Here is a 24754-nt window from a genome sequence, read left to right on the forward strand (position 1 = left end):
ATCTCTTAACCCATATTTAATAGTTCGAATTGTTATGAGGCTTAGTTATTTAGTAAATAAGTAAAAAATGGACTTAGAATAATAAAGACCAAAATGATATGAGTTTTACTTGGGTTCATAACTTAAAGAGATCCCACCCACCTATACAACTATTTCTTGTCCTTACTCAATCTCATGTTCGCTCGCTCCCTCCACCTTCTCAACTTAGTTTGGGTGTAAGTTTTTCTAGATTGGATTAAATATGGAAGTGTTTTAATAATGCGGGTTAGATATGTATCATTTTGTATGGAAATTATTTAAAACAGGTTAAATAGATCAATTTACATTTGACCATTTTCTACTTGATCCATCCGTTTAACGGGTCTAGTGCTGGCTCACAAGACTCGTTCTGGTCCACTTAGGCCCACCAAGCCCATGGCATAAATGGATGACCCAAGTGATTTCTTTGTAAGATTTGATATTGTTTTAAATCATGGACGACCCCTCCGTGGCAAAGTTTTCTTTCCCTACGATTTCCTTCCTTTTTCTGATGTTTGTTAAGTTATGGTTTATAATTTAAGATAACTTGTTATTTAGATTCGATTTTGTAATGAAACTAGTAATATCGATGGCACAAGTTGCACGGGCCGAGATCAATTGCACCGATCAAAAGGACTCGATTGGAATGAAAAATTTCAAGTTAAACGGACTAGTTGGCTTTTTCCTTTTATCAACCATGGGCAGCATGAGAATTTTTAGGCTTTGTATCAGACTTAGTCCGGCCAGACCAAGCCTGATTCACTTTTGTTTTAGTTAAATTACGTGAAATAAATCATAATTCACTTGTGTCGCTTAATATACAGTACAAATATTTATACAACATATTGCTTAACAAAAAAGATAAGGGAAAGATCTACGCAATATCTCTAGCTAATTCTAAGAGATACACCAAATATCATGCTAACTAAAAAACAAAATGTAAATCCTAATCGATAATAAGAGATACATAAAATATTAGAAAAACAGAAAGTAGATTTTTAGCAAATCTTCCATAATATTATGGATTAAAACTGGCTTATTGGTACGCTTGATTCTGCTGCACAGACCAAGGGCGAGCATGGCAGAAAACAAGATGAGTTTGAAGCTTCTTGTCGACAAGAGAAACCAGACCATCCTCTTCGCCGAAGCCGGAAAGGACTTTGTGGATTTCCTTTTCCATGGTCTGGCTTTGCCAGTTGGAACCATTGTGAGTCTTCTCTCTAAAGCAGGTGTGGCCAGCGGCGTGCGCAATCTTTATGCGAGTGTCGAGAATCTCAGTGACACATACATTGAACGTAGAGAGAAAGAGGCTCTGTTGAAGCCCAAGGCACGGAGCTCTGGTCCAGATGTTCTGCGCTCATTGTTGCCCGAAGCTCCGCCATTAGCGCCAATTAAATACTACACTTGCCATCATATTTCCGGTGTGCACATCACTTCGTGCAGTAGCTATGTGACGGATTCCCCTTCTACGAGATTTCCTGGTTGCAACAATATGATGAGCAAGAAACTGTCATGGCTCGCAGGACCAGCTGCTGATGCGGCATCCTCTGCCAAAATACCTAGTGGAAAGGGTGGGTATGTGAGAGACGTCGTCACATACGTGGTGATGGATGACCTGACTGTAAAGCCCATGTCCATCATCTCTTGCGTTACTCTGTTCAACAGGTTCAATGTGCACGAAATTGGGGATCTTGAAGAGAGGGTGGTTGACTTTGGCTTGGACAAGGTAAGGCCCGCAAAAGTTGCTACCTCATACAAATATTTCGACCACATTAGAAATTCAACAATGAAATCTGATGGTTTGATTTTCAACTAGTGGTTGTATGTCATGTTTGGTACCATGGTAGGAGAGAATCACCGGTTCTAGAGCTACTAAGATGTTTGTATGAGATTAGTGATATTGCTAGTATGAGTACCTAGAGGGGGGTGAATAGGTATATAAAAGATTTTTCTTCAACGATTGCACAATACTAGACAGTAGAAGGAAACGTTAATCAAAGTAAGACTGCGAGAAGAGAAAATTGAACACGCGGTTTATAGTGGTTCGGCTTATATCAAGCCTACGTCCACTTTTCTTCACGATGACCTATTGGCTGGATTCCACTATGAACAAAGAGAAGTTACAGCACAGCTTTGCCTTGATTCCACAGTGTAGATGTTCTACCACACCTCCTCAAGATTTCTCACAAATATAGACTCTCTTTTGTATACAAGTATTCATTTCAAAGGATTTGTCTAAACAAAAAAGGAGCTTCAGACTTTGGAATTCTTCTATCGCGCACACCTTGAACAACTAAGACCATCTTCCTTATATACTCCTTTATGCCATCATACCCGTTGGCACTTACCACAGGAATTCCTCCAATCTACCCATTGGACGGAATCAATTAGGAAGATTGTTTAAGCTATAAAAGGAACGTGTTGATAGCCCATCAATCATGTTCGCCCATACAATTAGGATCTCGGTTTCCATAAGCAGAACCTTCCAATAATATTTAGGCAATCACCGGATCTTCCATTATCGAATCAATCTTCGATCAATCAAAGGACTCCATTATGTCTTCTCAGCCACGAGATCTTCTCCAGTTGATAAGGTTAAATCCTTAACGAAACATCCGGTTACGGGATAACCTTTCTTCAATGGATTAGAGATGTCAATGAGGATAGACTTTGAGTCTTGAGTCTGGCTGTCAGGAGGTCTTCGGACTTTAAACGGAGATGCAAGCCTTCGAGACTAGGATCGATAGAAACGTTTTGTCAACTTCAAAACATTTCAAGAAGATTTCTCTAACAATCTCCCCCTTTTTGATGGTGACAAAACTTTCTGTGATTTGGATATCTTTGACACAAAACATTTGTCAAACACATATGCATATCTTATAGAGGTAAATGGCTAACAGAATAACACTAGAATGCAACCACGAAAAATAGGTTAGTCCAAGTATATGATGAAGCCATCCATAAGATATCAATATTAGTTAATAGAAGCAGTCAAGTCCAAGTCTAGTTCAGTTTTCATCCAGACACAAACCAAAGTCAAATAGGTTCAAACCACAAAACAATCCAACAAACAATTAAAAGTTTAATGAATGAAATTTTTTTTTTTTTTATCAAATCTTGCATCTCTCCCCTTTTTGTCATCATTAAAAAGGATGAGATGAAGTCAAGATTGCTTGGGAACGCGGACAAGCCGAAATCTTCCATAGATGAATGATGCCTTCAAGCCTTTTAAAGTCTTCCTTTAGATGTGCAATCTCCTCACTCTTGGCATTGGCCTGATTCTGAACAGAGAGGGCTTGCAATTTATCATTCAATGAACAGTAAGAAGCTTGACCTTCATTCTTCAAGCTTTGAACTTCGCATCCCAAAGCATAAATTTGACCTCGCATCTCCAAGAGAATATCCATGATTCTGCGAAAATCTGCTCCATTATCAGTCTGAGTACTTGCTTCGGCTCGATCTGATGGAGTAAATGCAGACGATGGTAGATCAGCATAATCTTGCAGCTTTGGCGATGAAACTTCATGACCTTCTTCTGGAAATTGAGATGCATAAACATCCTCAGGTCCCCAGTGAGCGGTGACGACTCCTTCACTTGCACGGATATGAAGACTTCACTCCTTTCTCCTCGATCTCCCCTGTTTCCATGCCTACGGGTGGAGAAGAGTGATCTTCGGGTTCTCCTTCTTCTCTTCTTTCTTCTTCAGTCTTTCCTCCTCTCGTTTTCTTTTTCATCTTCTATTTCTTCTTCTTCCTTCTCCTCTGCTTCTTTCGTCATTTGTTCCGATTCTTTCTATGGAACAGACGACTTAAATTCTTCAAAGCCAATGCGAGAGATGGTGATGTCTTCCTCATCATCTTCATCCTCAACGAGGAGAGCTCTTCTTCTCTTGGATGGAGCAACCATGGGCTCCTTCCCTTTTCTTTTAGCTGCGAAGAGATTTGATGAGATTTTGCAGAGTCTTCTCCTTGAATTTCTCCAACTCCTTGCTCGGTTCCTTGACGCATTTTGGTCACCATTTTCAGTCCTACCACCATATGATCGCATGGTCGAACACAAAGATTTGTGGAGGCTGAATATTCGATGTCTCGAATAACTTCGTAACAAGGCTTGGGTAAGGAGTTGACCTCTCGTCCTTCATCATTGCTCTATACATGTGAAACATCACGGTGTGAGGGAGAGAAAACCTTTTTCCAAAGAGAATGGCATACATCGGCTTGGCCTCGAACTTGAAACATCAGTCTTGGAAGTTGATTTCGGTCGGAGGCAATTAATCACAATCTTGTGAAGCAAGATGTTGAATGCACCCATCCTTAAGTAGGTGATCTTTTCATCTGTTCTCCTGTCCTTCACCAGTTCAAGTGTGGCCCGAGTAATGGAAACTTTGATTGGTTGATATCTTCCTCTTTCGACTCTAACACATCTGCCAAAGCATATTCATATCCACAACATAGTCTTGGTCTTTAACGCCGAACGAGAATCTATTTGCATCCAAAAAGCTTAGATTTGAATAGAAATATGCGAGTTAATTCAGCATAGGCCTCTCAGAGTCGGGCATAACTTTTCAAGTTGAAGATAACCGAACTTTTCCCTTAAGTTCATATTCACGGCATCCGTAAAATCAAAATCCACACTCCTAGGGTTTATTACCCCACGCTTCAGCAATTTCGGAGTACGAGATCCTTTGCTCCTTTGATCTGAACAAATCTCCCTTTTTCCTTGATTTTCAACCGCAACACCCATTTTTGGTTGAAATTGACTGTATAATTTATCATCATCATTCCCATCTACAAAGATTCGGCCCCGGTCACGAGGATCACTTGGGATATTTGCAAGGGTTTCCTCGGCCACCCCTTTTCGAGCAATTCCCAAACTTTCCATTTTCGCGAAAAGATATATTCGTTCCCATGTCCTTTGTCTTTAAGAAAATCATCAATGTAGTTCAAAGGAGTACGAATTCCTTTTAGGGCACGATATAACTGGTAAATATAAGCGGGCTTTTGAACTCTTACGAGTGCATCCTCGATGATTTCTTCCGTTGTTGATGATCAACGCCTTGAGGACTAGATGGAGGAGAATGACGCTGTTGAGAATGTTGTGGGCTCGCTTGCTGTTGGAGTCACTTCTTCAAGATCGAAGTGCGTAGGCCCCTCACTCATCCACCGTGGTCCCCCGCTTTGCGATTCTTGAAGACTTTCTTGAGGATGATATCTTTCTCAGTTTTGGAAGATTCTTGCTTGACTTTCCAGGAAAGATGACAACTTTTTGAGGATTAAACGAAGAAGACAAACGGGAATGGAGGATCGATGCTTTCTAGGGTTATTTTGAGAGAAAAGTGAAGAGGAATCGACAGTGCATGATCGGTTAAAAAGAGGGATAAACAAACCGTCACAAAGGAAATAAAAATATGCCTTTTCAAAATAACTGTCTTTTTCCGCAAAAATAGCCATTTCAAAAATAACTTCCTTTTTGAAAATGAAACGATGCAATATTTACGTCAATTAAATATAGCAACAATTTAAACATAGTCTAACGATCGTACCTTTTCAAGATGAGATTCAAGGGAGAAAGACTTATAGTCTGACGGACGTACCAAGACTGTCTTTCAGATAAAGTCTTGTAAGTCTGAGTCTGAAAGTCTTTAGAATTTGATATTCTCATACCTCAAAATGTGGAGTCTGGAATGTATAGACTCAAATTGATTTTTCTCCAAAGGCTTTGTGAATATATCCGCTTGGTTGATTCTTTGAGTCAACAAATTGAATTGAAACATCTCCATTTTGAACATGGTCTCTAATAAAGTGATGTCGAATCTCTATATGCTTTGCTCTTGAGTGGAGAATTGGATTTTTGGTGAGGTTGATAGCGCTGGTGTTGTCGCAATTAATCTCCGTGCATGAGTCTTCAATTTCAAAGTCTCTTAGCTGTTGTTTTATCCATAGAATTTGCGAACAGCAGCTTCCCAAGGCTACATACTGCTTCGTTGTTGAAAGGGACATAGTGCTTTGTTTCCTTGAAAACCAAGACCTTTGTCCCTTCCAAGCAACTGGCGGGTTCCAGTGCTCTTTCTATCAACTCAGCAACCGGCCAGATCTGCGTCGAATATCCCGAGAAGATTAAAGTCTCCTTCTTAGGATACCAAAGATCGATGCTTGATGATGAAGCAACGCATTTAATGATGCGTTTCGCAGCGACGAGATGGGATTCTCAAGGATCGGACGATTGAAACCCAGCACGATGCAAACACTCAACAAGATGTTAGGTCTAGAAGCGGTAAGATAAAGGAGTGAACCAATGATGCTCTCATGGCAGCTTTTGATCAACTTTCTTCCTTCTTCATCTTTGTCTATCTTCAAAGAACTTGACATCGGTATGTCGGTCTTTTTGCACTTTTCTAGTCCAAATCTTTTGACAAGATCATTAACATATTTTCTTGATAAATAAAAGTTCCTTCCTTCAATTGTTTTACTTGAAGACCAAGAAAGAATGTTAACTCTCCCATCATACTCATTTCAAACTCATCCCGCATAGACTTAGAAAATTTCTTGCACAGATTTTCATTAGAAGATCCGAAAATAATGTCATCCACATATATTTGAACAAGTAAGAAACTCTTGTTTTCCTTTTGATAAATAAAGTCGTATCTACTTTACCTTTGACAAAACCATTTTGTATTAAAACTTACTCAATTTGTCGTACCAAGCTCGAGGTGCTTGCTTTAAGCCATACAAAGCCTTTTCACGAAGGCGAGTCTGGCTTCTTTGGGTCTTCAAACCCCGGTGGTTGTTCCACATAAACTTCCTCATGGATAAATCCATTTAGGAAGGCGCTTTTGACGTCCATTTAGAATAACCTGAAATTCTTATAACAAGCAAACACAAGTAATAGTCGAATAGCTTTCTAACCTTGCTACTCTTTGGAGCGTAAGTCTCATCATAGTCTATTCCTTCTTCTTGCGTATATCCTTGGCCACAAGTCTTGCTTTGTTTTACGACTTTTCCTTTCTCATTCATCTTGTTTCGAACACCCATTTAGCTCCAATAAGTTTTACCTTTTGGTTTGGATGTCAATTCCGGACATCATTAATGAACTGGTATCGAGCTCTTCTTGCATAGCTTCAATCCAGCTTTCATCAGATAAAGCTTATTCTATGCTTTTTTGGTTCAATTTCATAAACGAGAGCCACAACACTAGACTCTTCTCGCCTTTTGGATCTGGTGCGAATTCCTTCATTAATTTCGCCAATTATAAGATCTTTGGGATGACTGGACTTATACTTCTAGTTACTTGTTGATTTGTCTGGTTGATGATCTCTCTCTTTGTTTGGATCTTCACGAACATCCTGATGCTGGTTTTCCAGAGTCTGAGATGCTTCTTGAGTTGTAAGCTTTGGAAGGTTCGGAGGCGAGGTTCGAGACTCTTCTTGATGAGTCGACTTGATTCATCTTGCGTTGAGTCTTGAAATTTGACATTCATTGACTCCTCCTGAGGTAGCTCTTCTTGTTATAGACTTTGAAGGCTTTGCTTGATGTAGAATATCCAAGGAAGATACCTTCATCTAATCTTTCTTCAAACTTACCAACTCGATCTTTTGCATTTTTCAATATAAAACATTTGCAACCGAATACATGAAAGTATGAAACAATAGGCTTCTTATCTTTGAACAATTCATAAGGGGTTTTCTCTAGAATAGGTCTTAAGAAGACTCTATTGATGATATAACATGCTGTTGAAACAGGCTTCAGCCAAAATCGTGAAGAAATCTTGCTTTCAATTAAAAGAGTTCTAGCCATTTCTGAAGAGATCTGTTTTCTTTCTTTCCACAACTCCATTTCTTTGAGGAGTATATGGAGATGAGAACACATGATTAAAGCCGATTCATCACAAAATTTTGTAAAATCTTGATTTTCAAATTCACCTCCATGATCTGTTCTTATACTTGAGATAACACATCCTTTTTCATTTTGAACCTTTTTAGCAAACTTTTCAAAATACAAGAAAGGTTTCGGACTTACTTGCAAGGAAATATACCCAAGTAAACGGGAGTAATCGTCCACAATTACTAGGCAATATTTCTTACCTCCAATACTGTATTCACGGTTGGTCCGAAGAGATCCATATGCAGCACCGTAGTACATGATTAGTAGAGACATGATTTATTGGCTTAAATGAACTTTACCCGTTTTCCCGAGAATACATGGAGTGCATGGATCAGTCTTTTGATAAGGTAATTTGGGTAGTCCACGAACAAGCTGTTTTGATGAGATGTTGGCTAATTGCTTCATGTTGACATGACCAAGCTTTACGTGCCATAAGCTTGCTTCATCTTGAATTGAGATGAAACATTGCGATTCATTTGGTTTCACATCCGTAAGATAGATGTTTCCATGTCTTGACCCATGAAAGACTGAAAGTAGAGTCTTTCCGATTCGAACATATTCCTTCTTGAAAGAAGATCTTGAAACCAAAGTATCACACGGTTGACTAATGCCGAGAAGATTGTAATTGAGTCCTTCCACTAAGGAAACATTACTTATTGTGAGATTTCCAATTTTCACAGTTCCAAATCCCACAATACTTCCTTTGCTGTTTCCTCCAAATGAAACTTTTCCACCATTTACTTGAGCAAGCTTTATAAAACAATTTGAGTCTCCTGTCATGTGTCTTGAGCATCCACTGTCAAGATACCACTTTATCTTTTTCTTGACGGTGACCTGCATTTAAAATAGAGTCTCAAGCTTTCTTTGGTACCCAAACTTTCTTGGGTCCTTTGGTGTTAGTAACATAAGCGTATTAGCCCATATTTTTTAACAGGTTTCCAAACCATAGGACACTCTTTTCAAAGTGATCCGGATTTGTTGCATTTTGAACATCTAAGAGCATTTCTACCTACAGATTTTACAAAAACTTTCTTGAAGTGATTTTTGTAAGCCTCTCTCGAGAGTCTTTTCTTAATTCTTTCTTTTACTTTAGGAAAATCAATCAAGGGAATTGTTTCGCCTTTGTCATACCTAGACCAGACTTCTTGAAGTAAGGTCTTTGAGTGAAAGAATTTTCTCAAGTTTTTCAAACCCTATTGAAAATTTCTTTGAAATATTTGATAAGTCTGTTTTTAAAAGAGCATTTTCTTTTAAAAGATTATCTTCATTTTCTTTAAGAGTGGAAACAGTCAAGTCTAGACTTTTAACTCTTTCTACTAAAACATTTTCCTTTTGTTTTAGAGCTGAGTTTTCCTTTTTCAGTTCGGAAATTCTTTGAGAGAAGTCTTAAGACTAAAACACAGTTCATCAATGTATTTAGAAACTTTGACAAGAATTTTAAAATTACTTGCCTCAAATTCACCGTCTGAGTCTGATCCAAAGTCTGAGTTTGATTGTGCCATCAGACATAGATTGGCATATTCATTATCACTTTCTTCACACTCTGTATCCACCGGGTTTCGGCTTTGAGAGCTTTTCGAAATTTTTCAGCTTTTCCTTTCTTCTTCTTTAAGAAAGAGGACGGTTAGATCCCGATGTGTCCCTTTTTCTTACATTCAAAGTAGACTACGTCTTTGTTTGGTTCTCATCATCACTTGAGACTTGGTCTGCTGTCTTTGAAAGCTTTGTTTCTTTGAGTTGAACCTTCTCCCTTTTCTATTCAGTTTCGAATCTTCTTATCATGAGAGCAAGCTCCTCATCGTCCATATCTTCTTGAGAACATCATCAGAATCATCATTTGATTTTAATGCAATGGATTTCTTACCTTTTGGATCTTCATCTTCATTGATCCGTTCCACTTCATAAGACCGAAGAGTTCCAATTAGCTCGTCGATAGATAGTGGCATAATTCTTTGCATCTCTCTTATCGAAGTCTTTATGTGATTCCAATCCGGAGAGTCCACGCAGTGAGCTTGTTTACCTTCATGGGATCGAAGTTGGTTGACCTTGATTTTCAAGACCATTCACATATCTCGTAAAACGACTAAACATGTCGATATAGATTCTCCGGGTTTCATTTTGAAGGCTTCGTATTGACCGAGAAGAATGTTGATTCTTGTTTCCTTCACTTGATCTCGTTTCCTTCATAAGTGATATGCATCTGTCCCAAACTTCTTTTTGCTGTAACATAAGAAGATATTCTATTATATTCAGTTGGTGACAATGCACAATATAAGGAATAAATTGCTTTTGCATCGAGTGCTTGTGTCTTGATTATCTCTTCCTAAGTCATTCCGTGGTCTCATCGGTTTCTTTTCCTCTTCGAACCGATGCAGTGGTAGGAGTAATTCCTTTTCTACAACTTCCCATTCCAGAGGATCCTTTGATCGAAGGAAAGCTTTCATCTTGTTCTTCCGATGTTGTACTCCTTTCTATCAAAGTAGGGTGGTCTGGTATTGCTTTGCTCTTCCATCGCCCCGGTGCTAGCATACTAGCCATGGATCTTTTACTACGAAGTAAAACACTTCAAATAAAGTAAGTACACGTGCTCGATACCAATTGATATTGCTAGTATGAGTACTTAGAGGGGGTGAATAGGTATATAAAAGATTTTCTTTAACGATTGCACAATACTAGACAGTAGAGAAGGAAACGTTAATCAAAGTAAGACGAGAGAAGAGAAAATTGAACACGCGGTTTATAGTGGTTCGAAGCTATATCAAGCCTACGTCCACTCTTCTTCACCGACACCTATTGGCTGGATTCCACTATGAACAAAAGAGAAGTTACAGCAAAGCTTTGCCTTGATTCCATAGTGTAGATGTTCTACCACACCTCCTCAAGATTTCTCACAAATATAGACTCTCTTTTGTATACAAGTATTCGCTCAAAGGATTTGTCTAAACAAAAAGGAGCTTCGGACTTTGGAATTCTTCTATCGCGCACACCTTGAACAACTAAGACCATCTTCCTTATATACTCCTTTATGCCATCATACCCGTTGGCACTTACCATAGGAATTCCTCCAATCTACCCGTTGGACGGAATCAATTAGGAAGATTGTTTTGTTGGAGAAATCTTCTTGAAGTGTTTTGAAGTTGACAAATCGTTTCTATCAGTCTAGTCTGAAGGCTTGCGACTCGCTATTTAAAGTCTGAAGACCTTGGGACAGCCAGACTCAAGACTCAAAGTCTATCCTCATTGACAGTCTCTAATCCGTTGAAGAAAGGTTATCCAGAACTGGATGTTTCGTTGAGGATTTAACCTTATCAACTGGAGAAGATCTCATGGTCAGTTGGAGAAGACATAAACGGAGTCCTTTGATTGATCGAAGATTGATTCGATAATTGAAGATCCGGTGATTGCCTAAATATTATTGGAAGGTTCTCGCTTATGGAAACCGAGATCCCGATTGTATGGGCGAACATGATTGATGGGCTATCAACACGTTCCATTTATAGCTTGGACAATCTTCCTAATTGATTCCGCCCAACGGGTAGATTGGAGGAATTCTTTTGGTAAGTGCCAACGGGTATGATGGCATAAAGGAGTATATAAGGAAGACTGTCTTAGTCATTCAAGGTGTGCGCGATAGAAGAATTCCAAAGTCTGAAGCTCCTTTTTGTTTAGACAAATCCTTTGAGCGAATACTTGTATACGAAAGAGAGAGTCTATATTTGTGAGAAATCTTGAGGAGGTGTGGTAGAACATCTACTTTGTGGAATCAAGGCAAGCCGTGTCTTTGTAACCTCTTTCTTGTTCATAGTGGAATCCAGCCAATAGGTTGTTAGTGAAGAAGAGTGGACGTAGGCTTGATATAAGCCGAACCACTATAAACCGCGTGTTAAATTTTCTCTTCTCTTAGTCTTACTTTGACTATCGTTTCATCCAACTTGTCTAGTATTGTGCAATTGCTTGAGAAAATTCTTTATATACCTATTCACCCTCTAGGTACTCATACTAGCAATATCAATTGGTATCGTAGCCTGTGTACTTACTTTATTTGAAGTGTTTTACTTCGTAGTAAAAGATCCATGGCTAGTATGTTAGCACTGGGCCGATGGAAGGGCAAAGCAATACTGCACAATCACCCTACTTTGATGGAAAGGATTACAACATCCGGAAGAACAAGATGAAAGCTTTCCTTCGATCAAAGGATCCTCCGGAATGGGACGTTGTAGAAAAATGAATTACTCCTACCACGCATCGCCTCCGAAAGAGGAAAAGAAACTGATGAAACCAGCGGAATGTCTCAGGAAGAAATAAACAAGAGACAAGCACTCGATGCAAAAGCAATTTACTCCTTATATTGTGCTTTATCACCAACTGAATATAATAGAATATCTTCTTGTGGTATAGCAAAAGAAGTTTGGGACAGATTGCATATCACTTATGAAGGAACAGATCGAGTGAAGGAAACTAGAATCAACATTCTTCTTGGTCAATACGAAGCCTTTAGAATGAAACCAGGAGAATCTATATCCGACATGTTTAGTCGTTTACGATATTGTGAATGGTCTTGAAAATCAAGGTCAACCAACTTCTAATCCCATGAAGGTAAACAAGCTACTTGCGTGGACTCTCCAGTGGATTGGAATCACATAAAGACTTCAATAAGAGAGACGCAAAGAATTATGCCACTATCTCGTTGACGAGCTAATTGGAACTCTTGGTCTTATGAAGTGGAACAGATCAATGAAGATGAAGATCCAAAAGGTAAGAAATCCATTGCATTAAAATCAAATGATGATTCCGATGATACGATTCAAGAAGATATGGACGATGAGGAGCTTGCTCTCATGATAAGAAGATTCGTAAAACTGAATAGAAAAGGAAGAAGGTTCAACTCAAAGAAACAAAGCTTTCAAAGACAGCGATCAAGTCCGTTGACGATGAGGAACCAAACAAAGACATAGTCTCGCTTTTGAATGTAAGAAAAAGGGACACATCGACTCCAACTGTCCTTTTATGAAGAAGAAGAAAGGAAAAGCTGAAAGATTTCGAAAAGCTCTCAAAGCTGAAACCTGGAGTGACATAGAGTGTGAAGAAAGTGATAATGAATATGCCAATCTATGTCTGATGGCACAATCAGACTCAGACTCTGGATCAGACTCAGACAGTGAATTTGAGGCAAGTGATATTAAAATTCCTGTCAAAGTTTCTAAATATATTGATGAATTATGTTTTAGTCTTAAGACTTCTCTCAAAAGAATTTCCGAACTGAAAAAGGAAAACTTAGCTCTAAAACAAAAGGAAAATGTTTTAGTAGAAAGAGTTAAAAGTCTTGACTTGATTGTTTCCACTCTTAAAGAAAATGAAGATGATCTTTTAAAAGAAAATGCTTTTTTAAAAACAGACTTATCAAATATCTCAAAGAAATTTTCAATAGGGTCCGAAAAACTTGAGAAAATTCTTTCAGCTCAAAGACCTTACTTCAATAAGTCCGGTCTAGGTATGACAGAAGAAACAATTCCCGATTGATTTTCCTAAAGTAAAAGAAAGAATTAAGAAAAGACTCTCGAGAGAGGTTTACAAAAATCACTTCAAGAAAGTTTTTGTAAAATCTGTAGGAAGAAATGCTCTAAAATGTTCAAAATGCAAATCTGGATCACTTTGAAAAAGAGTGTCCTATGGTTTGGAAACCTGTTAAGAGAATATGGGCTATACCTTATGTTACTAACACAAAAGGACCCAAGAAAGTTTGGGTACCAAAGAAAGCTTGAGACTCTTTTTTAAATGCAGGTCCTTGTCAAGAAAAGGTAAAGTGGTATCTTGACAGTGGATGCTCAAGACACACTGAGGAGACTCAAATTGTTTTATAAAGATTGCTCAAGTAAATGGTGGAAAAGTTTCATTTGGAGGAAACAAAGCAAAGGGAGTATTGTGGGATTTGGAATTGTGAAAATTGGAAATCTCACAAAAAGTAATGTTTCCTTAGTGGAAGGACTCAATTACAATCTTCTCAAAGCATTAGTCAATTGTGTGATACCGGTTTCAAGATCTTTTTCAAGAAGGAATATGTTCGGAATCGAAAGACTCTACTCGATCTTTCATGGGTCGTAGACATGGAAACATTTATCTTGACGGATGTGAAACCAAATGAATCGCAATGTTTCATCTCAATTCAAGACAAAGCAAGCTTATGGCAAAAGCTTGGTCATGTCAACATGAAGCAATTAGCCAAAATCTCATCAAAGCAGCTTATTCGAGGACTACCCAAATTACCTTATCAAAAGACTCGATCCATGCACTCCATGTATTCTCCGGGAAAGCGGTAAGAAATTCATTCAAGCCAATAAATCATGTCTCTACTAATCATGTACTACGCTTGCTGCATATGGATCTCTTCGGACCAACCAACACAGAGTATTGGAGGTAAGAAATATTGCCTAGTAATTGTGGACGATTACTCCCGTTTTACTTGGGTATATTTCCTTGCAAGTAAGTCCGAAACCTTCTCGTATTTTGAAAAGTTTGCTAAAAAGGTTCAAAATGAAAAATGATGTGTTATCTCAAGTATAAGAACAGATCATGGAGGTGAATTTGAAAATCAAGATTTTACAAAATTTTGTGATGAATCTGCTTTAATCATGTGTTCTCCTCTCCATATACTCCTCAAAGAAATGGAGTTGTGGAACGAAAGAACAGATCTCTTCAGAAATGGCTAGAACTCTTTTAATTGAAAGTAAGATTTCTTCACGATTTTGGGCTGAAGTGTTTCAACAGCATGTTATATGATCAATAGAGTCTTCTTAAGACCTATTATAGAGAAACCCCTTACGAATTGTTCAAAGATAAGAAGCCTATTGTTTCATACTTTCATGTATTCGGTTGCAAATGTTTTATATTGAAAAATGCAAAAGATCGAGTTGGTAAGTTTGAAGAAAGATCGATGAAGGTATCTTCCTTGGATATTCTACATCAAGCAAAGCCTTCAAAGTCTATAACAAGAAGAGCCGGAGTCTATGGAGGAGTCAATGAATGTCAAATTCCAAGACTCAACGCAAGATGAATCAAGTCGACTCATCAAGAAGAGTCTCGAACGCTCCGCATCTTCCAAAGCTTACATCTCAAGAAGCATCTCAGCACTGAAAACTAGCTTCAAGATGTTCGTGAAGATCCAAACAAGGAAAGAGATCATCAACCGAGAGACAGATCAACGAGTAACCGGAAGCATAAGTCCAGTCATCCCAAAGATCTTATAATCGGCGAAATGAATGAAGGAATTCGCACAGATCCAAAAGGCGAGAAGAGTCTAGTGCCGTGGCTCGTTTATGAAATTGAACCAAAAAGCATAGAAGAAGCTTTATCTCGATGAAAGCTGGATTGAAGCTATGCAAGAAGAGCTCGAGCAGTTTAGCATTAATGATGTCCTGGAAATTGACATCCAAACCAAAAGGTAAAACCGTTATTGGAGCTAAATGGGTGTTGAAACAAGATGAATGAGAAAGGAAAAGTCATACGAAACAAAGCAAGACTCGTGGCCAAGGGATATACGCAAGAAGAAGGAATAGGCTATGATGAGACTTATGCTCCAGCAAGGTTAGAAGCTATTCGACTATTACTTGTGTTTGCTTGTTATAAGAATTTCAGGTTATTCCAAATGGACGTCAAAAGCGCATTCCTAAATGGAGTCATCCAGAGGAAGTTTATGTGGAACAACCACTGTGGTTTGAAGACCCAAAGAAGCTAGACTCGCCTTCTTGATCAAGAAGGCTCGTATGGTTTAAAGCAAGCACCTCGAGCTTGGTACGACGATTAAGTAAGTTTTTAATACAAAATGGTTTTGTCAAAGGTAAAGTGGATACTACTTTATTTATCAAAAATGAGAACAAAAGTTTCTTACTTGTACAAATATATGTGGACGACATTATTTTCGGATCTTCTAATGAAAATATGTGCAAGAAATTTTCTAAGTCTATGGGATGAATTTGAAATGAGTATGATGGGAGAGTTAACATTCTTTCTTGGTCTTCAAGTAAAACAATTGAAGGAAGGAACTTTTATTTATCAAGAAAAATATGTTAATGATCTTGTCAAAAGATTTGGACTGGAAAAGTGCAAAAAGACCAACATACCGATGTCAAGTTCTTTAAAGATAGACAAAGATGAAGAAGGGAAGAAAGTTGATCAAAAGCCATGTAGTATCATTGGTTCACTCCTTTATCTTACCGCTTCTAGACTCCGACATCTTGTTGAGTGTTTGCATCTCGTGCTAGGTTTCAATCGATCCTAGAGAATCCCATCTCGGTGCTGCGAAACGCATCATTAAATGCGTTGCTTCATCATCAAGCATCGATCTTTGGTATCCTAAGAAGGGAGACTTTAATCTTCCGGGGATATTCAAACGCAGATCCGCCGGTTGCGGAAGAGTTGATAGAAAGAGCACTCGGGAACTTGCCGCTTGCTTGGAAGCGGGATGCAGTGTCTTGGTTTTCAAGGAAACAAAGCACCGTGTCTCTTTCAACAATGTATGTGTAGTATGTAGCTCGGGAAGCTGCTGTTCGCAAATTCTATGGATAAAACAATGCTAAGAGACTTTGAAATTGAAGACTCATGCACGGAGATTAATTGCGACAACACCAGCGCTATCAACCTCACCAAAAATCCAATTCTCTACTAAAGAGCAAAGCATATAGAGATTCGACATCACTTTATAAGAGATCATGTTCAAAATGGAGATGTTTCAATTCAATTTGTTGACTCAAAGAATCAATGGCGGATATATTCACAAATCCTTTGGAGAAAATCAATTTGAGTCTATACGCTCCAGACTCAACATTTTGAGGTATGAGGATATCAAAGTCTAAAGACTTTCAGACTCGGACTTACAAGACTTTATCCGAAAGACAATCTTGGTACGTCCGTCGACCGTAAGTCTTTCTCTCTTGAATCTCATCTTGAAAAGGTACGATTGTCAGATTGTGTTTAAATTGTTGCTATATTTAATTGGCGTAAATATTGCATCGTTTCATTTTCAAAAGGGAAGTTATGTTTGAAATGACTATTTTTGCGGAAAAAGATAGTTATTTTGAAAAGGCATATTTTTATTTCCTTTATGACAGTTCGTTTATCCTTCTTTTTAAGCGATCGTGAACTGTCGATTCCTCTTCACTTTCTCTCAAAAACCCTAGAAAGCATCGATCCTCCATTCCCGTTTGTCTTCTTCGTTTAATCCTCAAAAAGTTGTCATCTTTCCGGGAAAGTCAAGCAAGGAATCTTCCAAAACCGAGAAAGATGTCATCCTCAAGAAAGTCTTCGAGAATTGCAGCGTGGGACCACGGTGGATGAGTGAGGGGCCTACGCACTTCGATCTTACCGAAGATGAAGTAACCTGATCAGCAAGCGAGCCCACAACATTCTCAACAGCGTCATTCTCCTCCATCTAGTCCTCAAGGCGTTGATCATCAACAATGTGAAGAAATCATCGAGGATGCAGACTCGTAAGAGTTCAAAAGCCCGCTTATATTTACTAGTTATATCGTGCCCTAAAAGGAATTCGTACTCATTTGAACTACATTGATGATTTTCTTAAAGACAAAGGACATGGGAACGAATATATCTTTTCGAAAAAAAATGGAAAGTTTGGGAGTTGCTCAAAAAGGGGTGGCCGAGGAAACCTCGCAAATATCCCAAGTGATCCTCGTGATCGGGGGCCGAATCGTAGATGGGAATGATGATGATAAATTGTGCACCAATTCCAACCGAAAATGGGTGTTGCGGTTGAAAACCAAGGAAAAGGGGAGATTTGTTCAGATCAAAGGAGCAAAAGGATCTCGTACTCGAAATTGCTAAAGCGTGGGGTGATAAACCCTAGGAGTGTAGATTTTGATTTTCTGGATGCTGTGAATATAAACTTGAGGGAAAAGTTCAGTTATCTTCAACTTGAAAAGTTCTACTCTGACTCTACAGAGGCCTATGCTGAATTAACTGCATATTTCTATTCAAATCTAAGCTTTTGGATGCAAATAGATTCTCAGCGTTAAAGACCAAGATTATGTAGTGGATATGAATATGTGGCGAGATGTGTTAGAAGTCGAAAGAGGAAGATATCAGCCAATCAAAGTTTCCATTGCTCGGGCCACTCTTGAACTGGTGAAGGACAGGAGAACAGATGAAAAGATCACCTACTTAAGGATGGGTGCATTCAACATCTTGCTTCACAAGATTGTGATTAATTGCCTCCGACCGAAATCGACTTCCAAGACCGATGTTTCAAGTTCGAGGCCAAGTTGATGTATGCCATTCTTTTGGAAAAAGGTTTTCTCTCCTCACGCCGTGATGTTTCACATGTATAGAGCAATGATGAAGGACAGAGGTCAGCTCCTTACCCAAGCCTTGTTACGAAGTTATTCGGACATCTGAATATTTAGCCTCCACAAATCTTTTGTGTTCGACCATGCGATCATATGGTGGTAGGTCTGAAAATGGTGACCAAAATGCGTCCGAAGGAACCGAGCAAGGAGTTGGAGAAATTCAAGGAGAAGACTCGCAAAATCTCATCAAATATCTTCGCAGCTAAAAGAAAAGGGAAGGAGCCCATGGTTGCTCCATCCAAGAGAAGAAGAGCTCTCCTTGTTGAGGATGAAGATGATGAGGAAGACATCACTATCTCTGCATTGGCTTTGAAGAATTTAAGTCGTCCTATTCCACGAAAGAATCGGAGCAAATGACGAAAGAAGAAGAGGAGAAGGAAGAAGAAGAAATAGAAGCTGAAAAAGAAACAGAGGAGGAAAGACTCGAAGAAGAAAGAAGAGAAGAAGGAGAACTCGAAGAACACTCTTCTCCACCGTAGGCATGGAAACAGGGGGAGATCGGGAGAAAGGAGTGAAGTCTTCATGTCCCGATGAAAGTGAAGGAGTCGGCCGCTCACCAGCACCCAGAGGATGTTTATGCATCTCAATTTCCAGAAGAAGGTCATGAAGTTTCATCGCCAAACCTGCAAGATTATGCTGATCTACCATCATCTGCATTTACTCCATCAGATCGAGCTAAAGCAAGTACTCAAACTGATAATGGAGCAGATTTTCGCAGAATTATGGATATTCTTTTGGAGATGCGAGGTCAGATTTATGCCTTGGGATGCGAAGTTCAAAGCTTGAAGAATGAAGGTCAAGCTTCTTCCTGTTCATTGAATGATAAAATGCAAGCCCTCTCTGTTCGAATCAGGCCAATGCCAAGAGTGAGGAGATTGCACGGCTAAAGGAAGACTTTAAAAGGCTGGAAGGCATCGTTCGGTCTATGGAAGATTTCCAGCTTGTCCGTGTTCCCAAGCAATCTTAACTTCATCTCATCCTTTTTAATGATGACAAAAGGGGAGAGATGCAAGATTTGATCAAAAACCTTTCATTCAACTTTTAATTGTTTTTGTTGGATTGTTTTGTGGTTTGAATCTGTTTGACTTTGGTTTGTGTCTGGATGAGAACTGAACTAGACTTAGACTTGACTGCTTCTATTAACTAATATTGATATCGGATGACTTCATCATATACTGGACTAACCTATTTTCTGTGATTGCAGATTCTAGTGTTATTCTGTTAAGACATTTACCTCTATAAGATATGCATATGTGTTTAAAAAATGTTTTGCAGGTCAAAGATATCCAAATCTGCGAGGAAAGTTTTGTCACCATCAAAAGGGAGATTGTTGGAGAAATCTTCTTGAAGTGTTTTGAAGTTGACAAATCGTTTCTATCGTCTAGTCCGAAGGCTTGAGACTCGCTATTTAAAGTCTCAAGACCTTGGGACAGCCGGACTCAAGACTCAAAGTCTATCCTCATTGATAGTCTTTAATCCGTTGAAGAAAGGTTATCCAGAACTGGATGTTTCGTTGAGGATTTAACCTTATCAAGGAGAAGATCTCATGGCTGGAGAAGACATAAACGGAGTCCTTTGATTGATCGAAGATTGATTCGATAATTGAAGATCCGGTGATTGCCTAAATATTATTGGAAGGTTCTCGCTTATGGAAACCGAGATCCCGATTGTATGGGCGAACAGATTGATGGGCTATCAACACGTTCCATTTATAGCTTGGACAATCTTCCTAATTGATTCCGCCCAACGGGTAGATTGGAGGAATTCCTTTGGTAAGTGCCAACGGTATGATGGCATAAAGGAGTATATAAGGAAGACTGTCTTAGTCGTTCAAGGTGTGCGCGATAGAAGAATTCCAAAGTCCGAAGCTCCTTTTGTTTAGACAAATCCTTTGAGCGAATACTTGTATACGAAAGAGAGAGTCTATATTTGTGAGAAATCTTGAGGAGGTGTGGTAGAACATCTACACTTTGTGGAATCAAGGCAAAGCTGTGCTGTAACCTCTTTCTTGTTCATAGTGGAATCCAGCCAATAGGCTGTCGGTGAAGAAGAGTGGACGTAGGCTTGATATGCCGAACCACTATAAACCGCGTGTTAAATTTTCTCTTCTCTCGAGTCTTACTTTGACTATCGTTTCATCCAACTGTCTAGTATTGTGCAATTGCTTGAGAAAAATTCTTTATATACCTATTCACCCCCCTCTAGGTACTCATACTAGCAATATCATGTTCAAGCTATAAAAGGAACGTGTTGATAGCCCATCAATCATGTTCACCCATACAATCAGGATCTCAGTTTCCATAAGTAGAACCTTCCAATAATATTTAGGCAATCACCGGATCTTCCATTATCGAATCAATCTTCGATCAATCAAAGGACTCCGTTATGTCTTCTCCAGCCACGAGATCTTCTCCAGTTGATAAGGTTAAATCCTTAACGAAACATCCAGTTCTGGATAACCTTTCTTCAATGGATTAGAGACTGTCAATGAGGATAGACTTTGAGTCTTGAGTCTGGCTGTCCGGAGGTCTTCAGACTTTAAACAGCAGAGTCTGCAAGCCTTTAGACTAGACTGATAGAAACGTTTTGTCAACTTCAAAACATTTCAAGAAGATTTCTCCAACAATTAGAAGGCTTGATCCATTCCCATCACTATCTGGTGTTAACTCATCAACTAAAAGCACATCAATGCTCAGGTATATGAAAGAAGAAACTAATGATTCCAATCTAGTTACAGGGATATATCCTATGAACACATCTCCGAGTCTCTGTATCAAGATGCTTTAACACCCATTGTCCACGTTAATTCTTCAACTTACATGAGCAGGCCTTTCTAGAAGGCATTCAGAGTTATGATCAACTTCTGGTTATGTGAGCTATTGCAAGAGTTCTTTTACTATTTGCTCGAAACCTGAAGTACGCATTCTAAACTTGCGAAAAAAGCTGCCACGGTGTCTTTTCTCAAGTACCCCTTTTTATGTAACTTGTTTTGTTTCGTGTGATCTTTAATCAGGCCATAGAGCTGTTGAGCGCTTCATTACACTCCAAAACAGTTCTCACGGACATATTCAGCGAAGTTCTCACAGACAGATTCAACCGGGGAAGGCCTCAGTGAAATGCTACTCTTCAACTTTAGAAACTCTCTGTTCATATCGGCTTGCTGGGGTATTTTGTTCCTGTTACTTTGTAAGATGCTGATGAAGCTTTTCAATCCGCCATGTGATATTAGGCTCTATTATTATGTATTACTAAGAAATTAGTTCTTGAGTGATTATTGATCTTTGGTATATGGTGCCTAAGACGTACGTTGCTTCTAATGTCCATATGCTTGTCATGCTGCACGAATGTGTTTTATGTGCATTGATCCATCTGGTTCAAGAAATCGATCAATGTACTATTAACTGATATCCCGAAGAAATTGAGAACATCTGTGAGATATGTACGACAATCACATGATTAATAAGTAATCTACTGCTTTGCTCTAGACAAGCTATGGTCCATAAAACGAGGGATTGTAAGAGGCTTCCTGGAGACAAAGTGATGGACTTCTGCTAAGACGAGGTAAGGCCCGCAAGAATGGCGACTTCTTACAACTAATTTGATCACACTAGAAATTCAACAATGAAATCTGAAAGTTATTTTAAATTGGTGGTTGTTGTGCCATGGCATTTGAGAATAACCGGTTCTAAAGCTGTTCCGATGTTCGTGTGAGATCAGAAGGCTTGATCCACCTATCATTATTTGATTGACTCATCAACTAAGAGCACACGATGTTTAGATATATGGAAGAAACTAAAGATTCCTTTCTAATTACAGGGATATATTCATGAACACATCTCTGAGTGTTTGTATTAATATGCTTTAACACCCGTTACTCACAATAATTTTCTAACTTACATGACCATACTTTTTCGAAGGCATACGGATTTTCGATCAAGTTGTGATTGTGTGCGCTACAGTAAAAGTGCTATTACTGTTTGCTAGAAACCTAAAGCACGCATTTGGAAGTGAGATGAGTAGGGCCAAGAATGATTCATCAAATGTCGCAAAATGTTGATAGGATTATTCTCAACACATCCTAGGGGGTTTCCTAAAAGTGCCGCCGGGGCCCACACAACATGTATATATCAAAACATTGCTTTTATATTCACCCACATAAACATACATTCCTACATTTCCCTATAAACATACATTCCTACATTTCCCTACGATATAGATAGGTCAATGAACACTCCGCCCCTTATAACTTCCAACTTATATCAATGTTTGACACTTTGTTCGTGGACTAACCTTATTTTCTATGTAACTTTGAAATGCGTTGCCACAAAAATCACGTTACTGTGAATCACCAATTACTTTGATTAATTATACACTCATGTTAGCTAGTGAATAAAAGCCGACTATAAGCGCTCCGTATTCAGCTTGATTTTTTGAAAATTTAAAGTCCTGCCTGAATTGGAATTTCGTTTTATGCCCCCTTAGAGACACAATCAAAATCCCTACTCCAGATGTAGACGAACCATCAATACACAACAACCATAGATCAACTATGCATAGCTTTCGCTTTGATAACACATGGATACTCTGTAAGTGTTGAGACCTAAATTTTGGCGATCCGTTTAGTCATTTATCGCACTAAAAATTAGGGATTAATTTTAACCCCTACAAAAAATTAATTAATTAATTGCATAGCATATAATTTTAGGAGCATTTATTTATTTGCATTGGGTTGGTGACAAATGGGTTTGATTTGGTGAATCTGAACTTTAATTTAACAAATTGGACTAAGCCCACGAATGGAGCAAATTGGTCTAAGCCCGTATTCTTGGAGGAAATATTACAAGTTCATTTTTGCAAGATTTGAAATTTTAAAAATCCTATTGTAATTTTGAATCTTTGACAATTTTGAAAAAATTGGTAGAGAATATTCATTTTTGCTTACCTTACCAAAAAAAAAAAAAAAATTCATTTTTGCAAAGGAAATCTAGAAGAGATGTAGAAAATAAAAAGTAATATTGCGTGCGGAAAAGAAATCTTCACGGATGTTGATTTGAAAAAGAAATTAAAACCCTAATCCTTGGCCGATAAAAAGGTTGTTCGTTTAGGGTTTTAGGAGGGCTTTTTCTCGCGGTTTTGTAGGTCAAAAAATTCAAAGCAAGAGAGAAAATTTTCTTCCATTGTTTTAGGGTTTTTGGGGGGGGGTCTTCTCCATTTCGAAGTCAAAATTCAACAAAAAAGAAAAAAAAAATCGTTCTTTGGGCAGAGGGCTTTTTCTTTGATCGTTTTGGGGGAGAAGCAACATAAATAAAATAAAATAAAATAAAATAAAGGAAAAGTTCTTGAGGAAAAGTCAACAAAAGCAAAAGAGAGCAGAGAGAGGGCAGTGAGGAGACGTGACTAGAGAGTGGGACGTGAGGGAGGGGATAGGGCAGAAGAATAGGAAAAGGAAAAAAGAAGAGAAAAGGAAACAAAAAAAAAAAAAGAGAGGAAAAGTAGGAGGGCTACTGTTCTTTTTCTCGGTTGAACTCCCTCACCTTCGAACGCCGGTGTCTCCCTCGGCTTGCCACCGCCGCTCCGCCTGCAACCCAACACCGCCGCAACCTGCAGCCGCTGCGCTTCGCTTGCCGCGTCTCCGAGCGACCCCTTGCAACAGCTCCACCCAATGTTGCTTGTTGCGTCGCTGTCGCGACCTGCCTCTACTAGCCTAGCGCCCGAGCTCCCTTGTTGCTGCAACCTACGCTTCTGGCGCTGCTCCTGCTCCACCTGACCTGCAGCCAAGTCTCCGTCGCCGCCGTCAGTAGCCGCTTGACTCCTTACGACGACCCGACGCCTACCACTGCTGTAGACCGCAACGCTAGGACCGGTTGCTGAGCTGCTCTGCTGCATGAGCCCTCCGCCCGAGCGCTGCTGCTGCTCAAGTGTCGCTGCTGCCCCGACACCAGTAGGTCCCGAACTGAACACCGGCCCCCCTGTACGTCGCTCCGAGCCCCGAGCAACGCCACTACCAGCCATTGCCGTCGCTTCCGCCCGCCGTCGGTTCCCTCTCCAGAGTATAGAATGGCAACCCATCACCCTCAGTGAACCACTACAACTGCCCCTTGTTGAACCAAGCCGAGCCACGTCAAGCCGCCGTTGATTAAGCCGGATTTTGGAAAATTCAAAATTAGGTAGTTTTTTATTTTTATTTTTTTAGTTTTATTATTTTATTATTTTATTTTATTATTTGTTTCTTTATTTGAAATATTCCTTGATGTAAGATTGAGATTCCCGACATGAAGTAGCCTCTTAAATTAGGGATTGACAGTCCGATTTTCGCGCCCGAAATCCAACTCGCAATCGCTTGGAAAATTACCAATCTGATCTCATGCTCGAGATTCGATTCGCGGTTTATTTAAAATTGACCAACCCAATCTTATACGCCAGATATGATTCGTTAATTTTTGGATATCAATCTTATCTTGCTCTGATTTGCCATCATGTGGTTTGAGTTGATTTTGTTT

The 24754-nt window shown here is 39.1% G+C and overlaps 1 protein-coding gene across 1 annotated transcript; it reads left to right on the forward strand.

Annotated features, from left to right (window-relative positions):
• Positions 1-1096: 1096 nt before the first annotated feature.
• On the forward strand, positions 1097-21369 carry LOC104423313. Its single transcript, XM_010035821.2, has 2 exons — positions 1097-1744; positions 21268-21369. Exons 1-2 carry the CDS (start codon positions 1097-1099, stop codon positions 21367-21369), a joined length of 750 nt encoding a protein of 249 aa, XP_010034123.2.
• The last annotated feature ends 3385 nt before the right edge of the window (positions 21370-24754 follow it).

Source organism: Eucalyptus grandis, chromosome 10 (assembly GCF_016545825.1).
Source record: "Eucalyptus grandis isolate ANBG69807.140 chromosome 10, ASM1654582v1, whole genome shotgun sequence".
Lineage (NCBI taxonomy): Eukaryota > Viridiplantae > Streptophyta > Magnoliopsida > Myrtales > Myrtaceae > Eucalyptus > Eucalyptus grandis.

Excerpts from the sequence above, each read along its gene's own strand:
- LOC104423313 (XM_010035821.2), top strand. The coding sequence starts at position 1,097 with ATGGCAGAAAACAAGATGAGTTTGAAGCTTCTTGTCGACAAGAGAAAC. Across the intron at positions 1,745-21,267 it reads TTGACTTTGGCTTGGACAAG|GCCATAGAGCTGTTGAGCGC; the intron begins GTAAGGCCCGCA and ends ATCTTTAATCAG.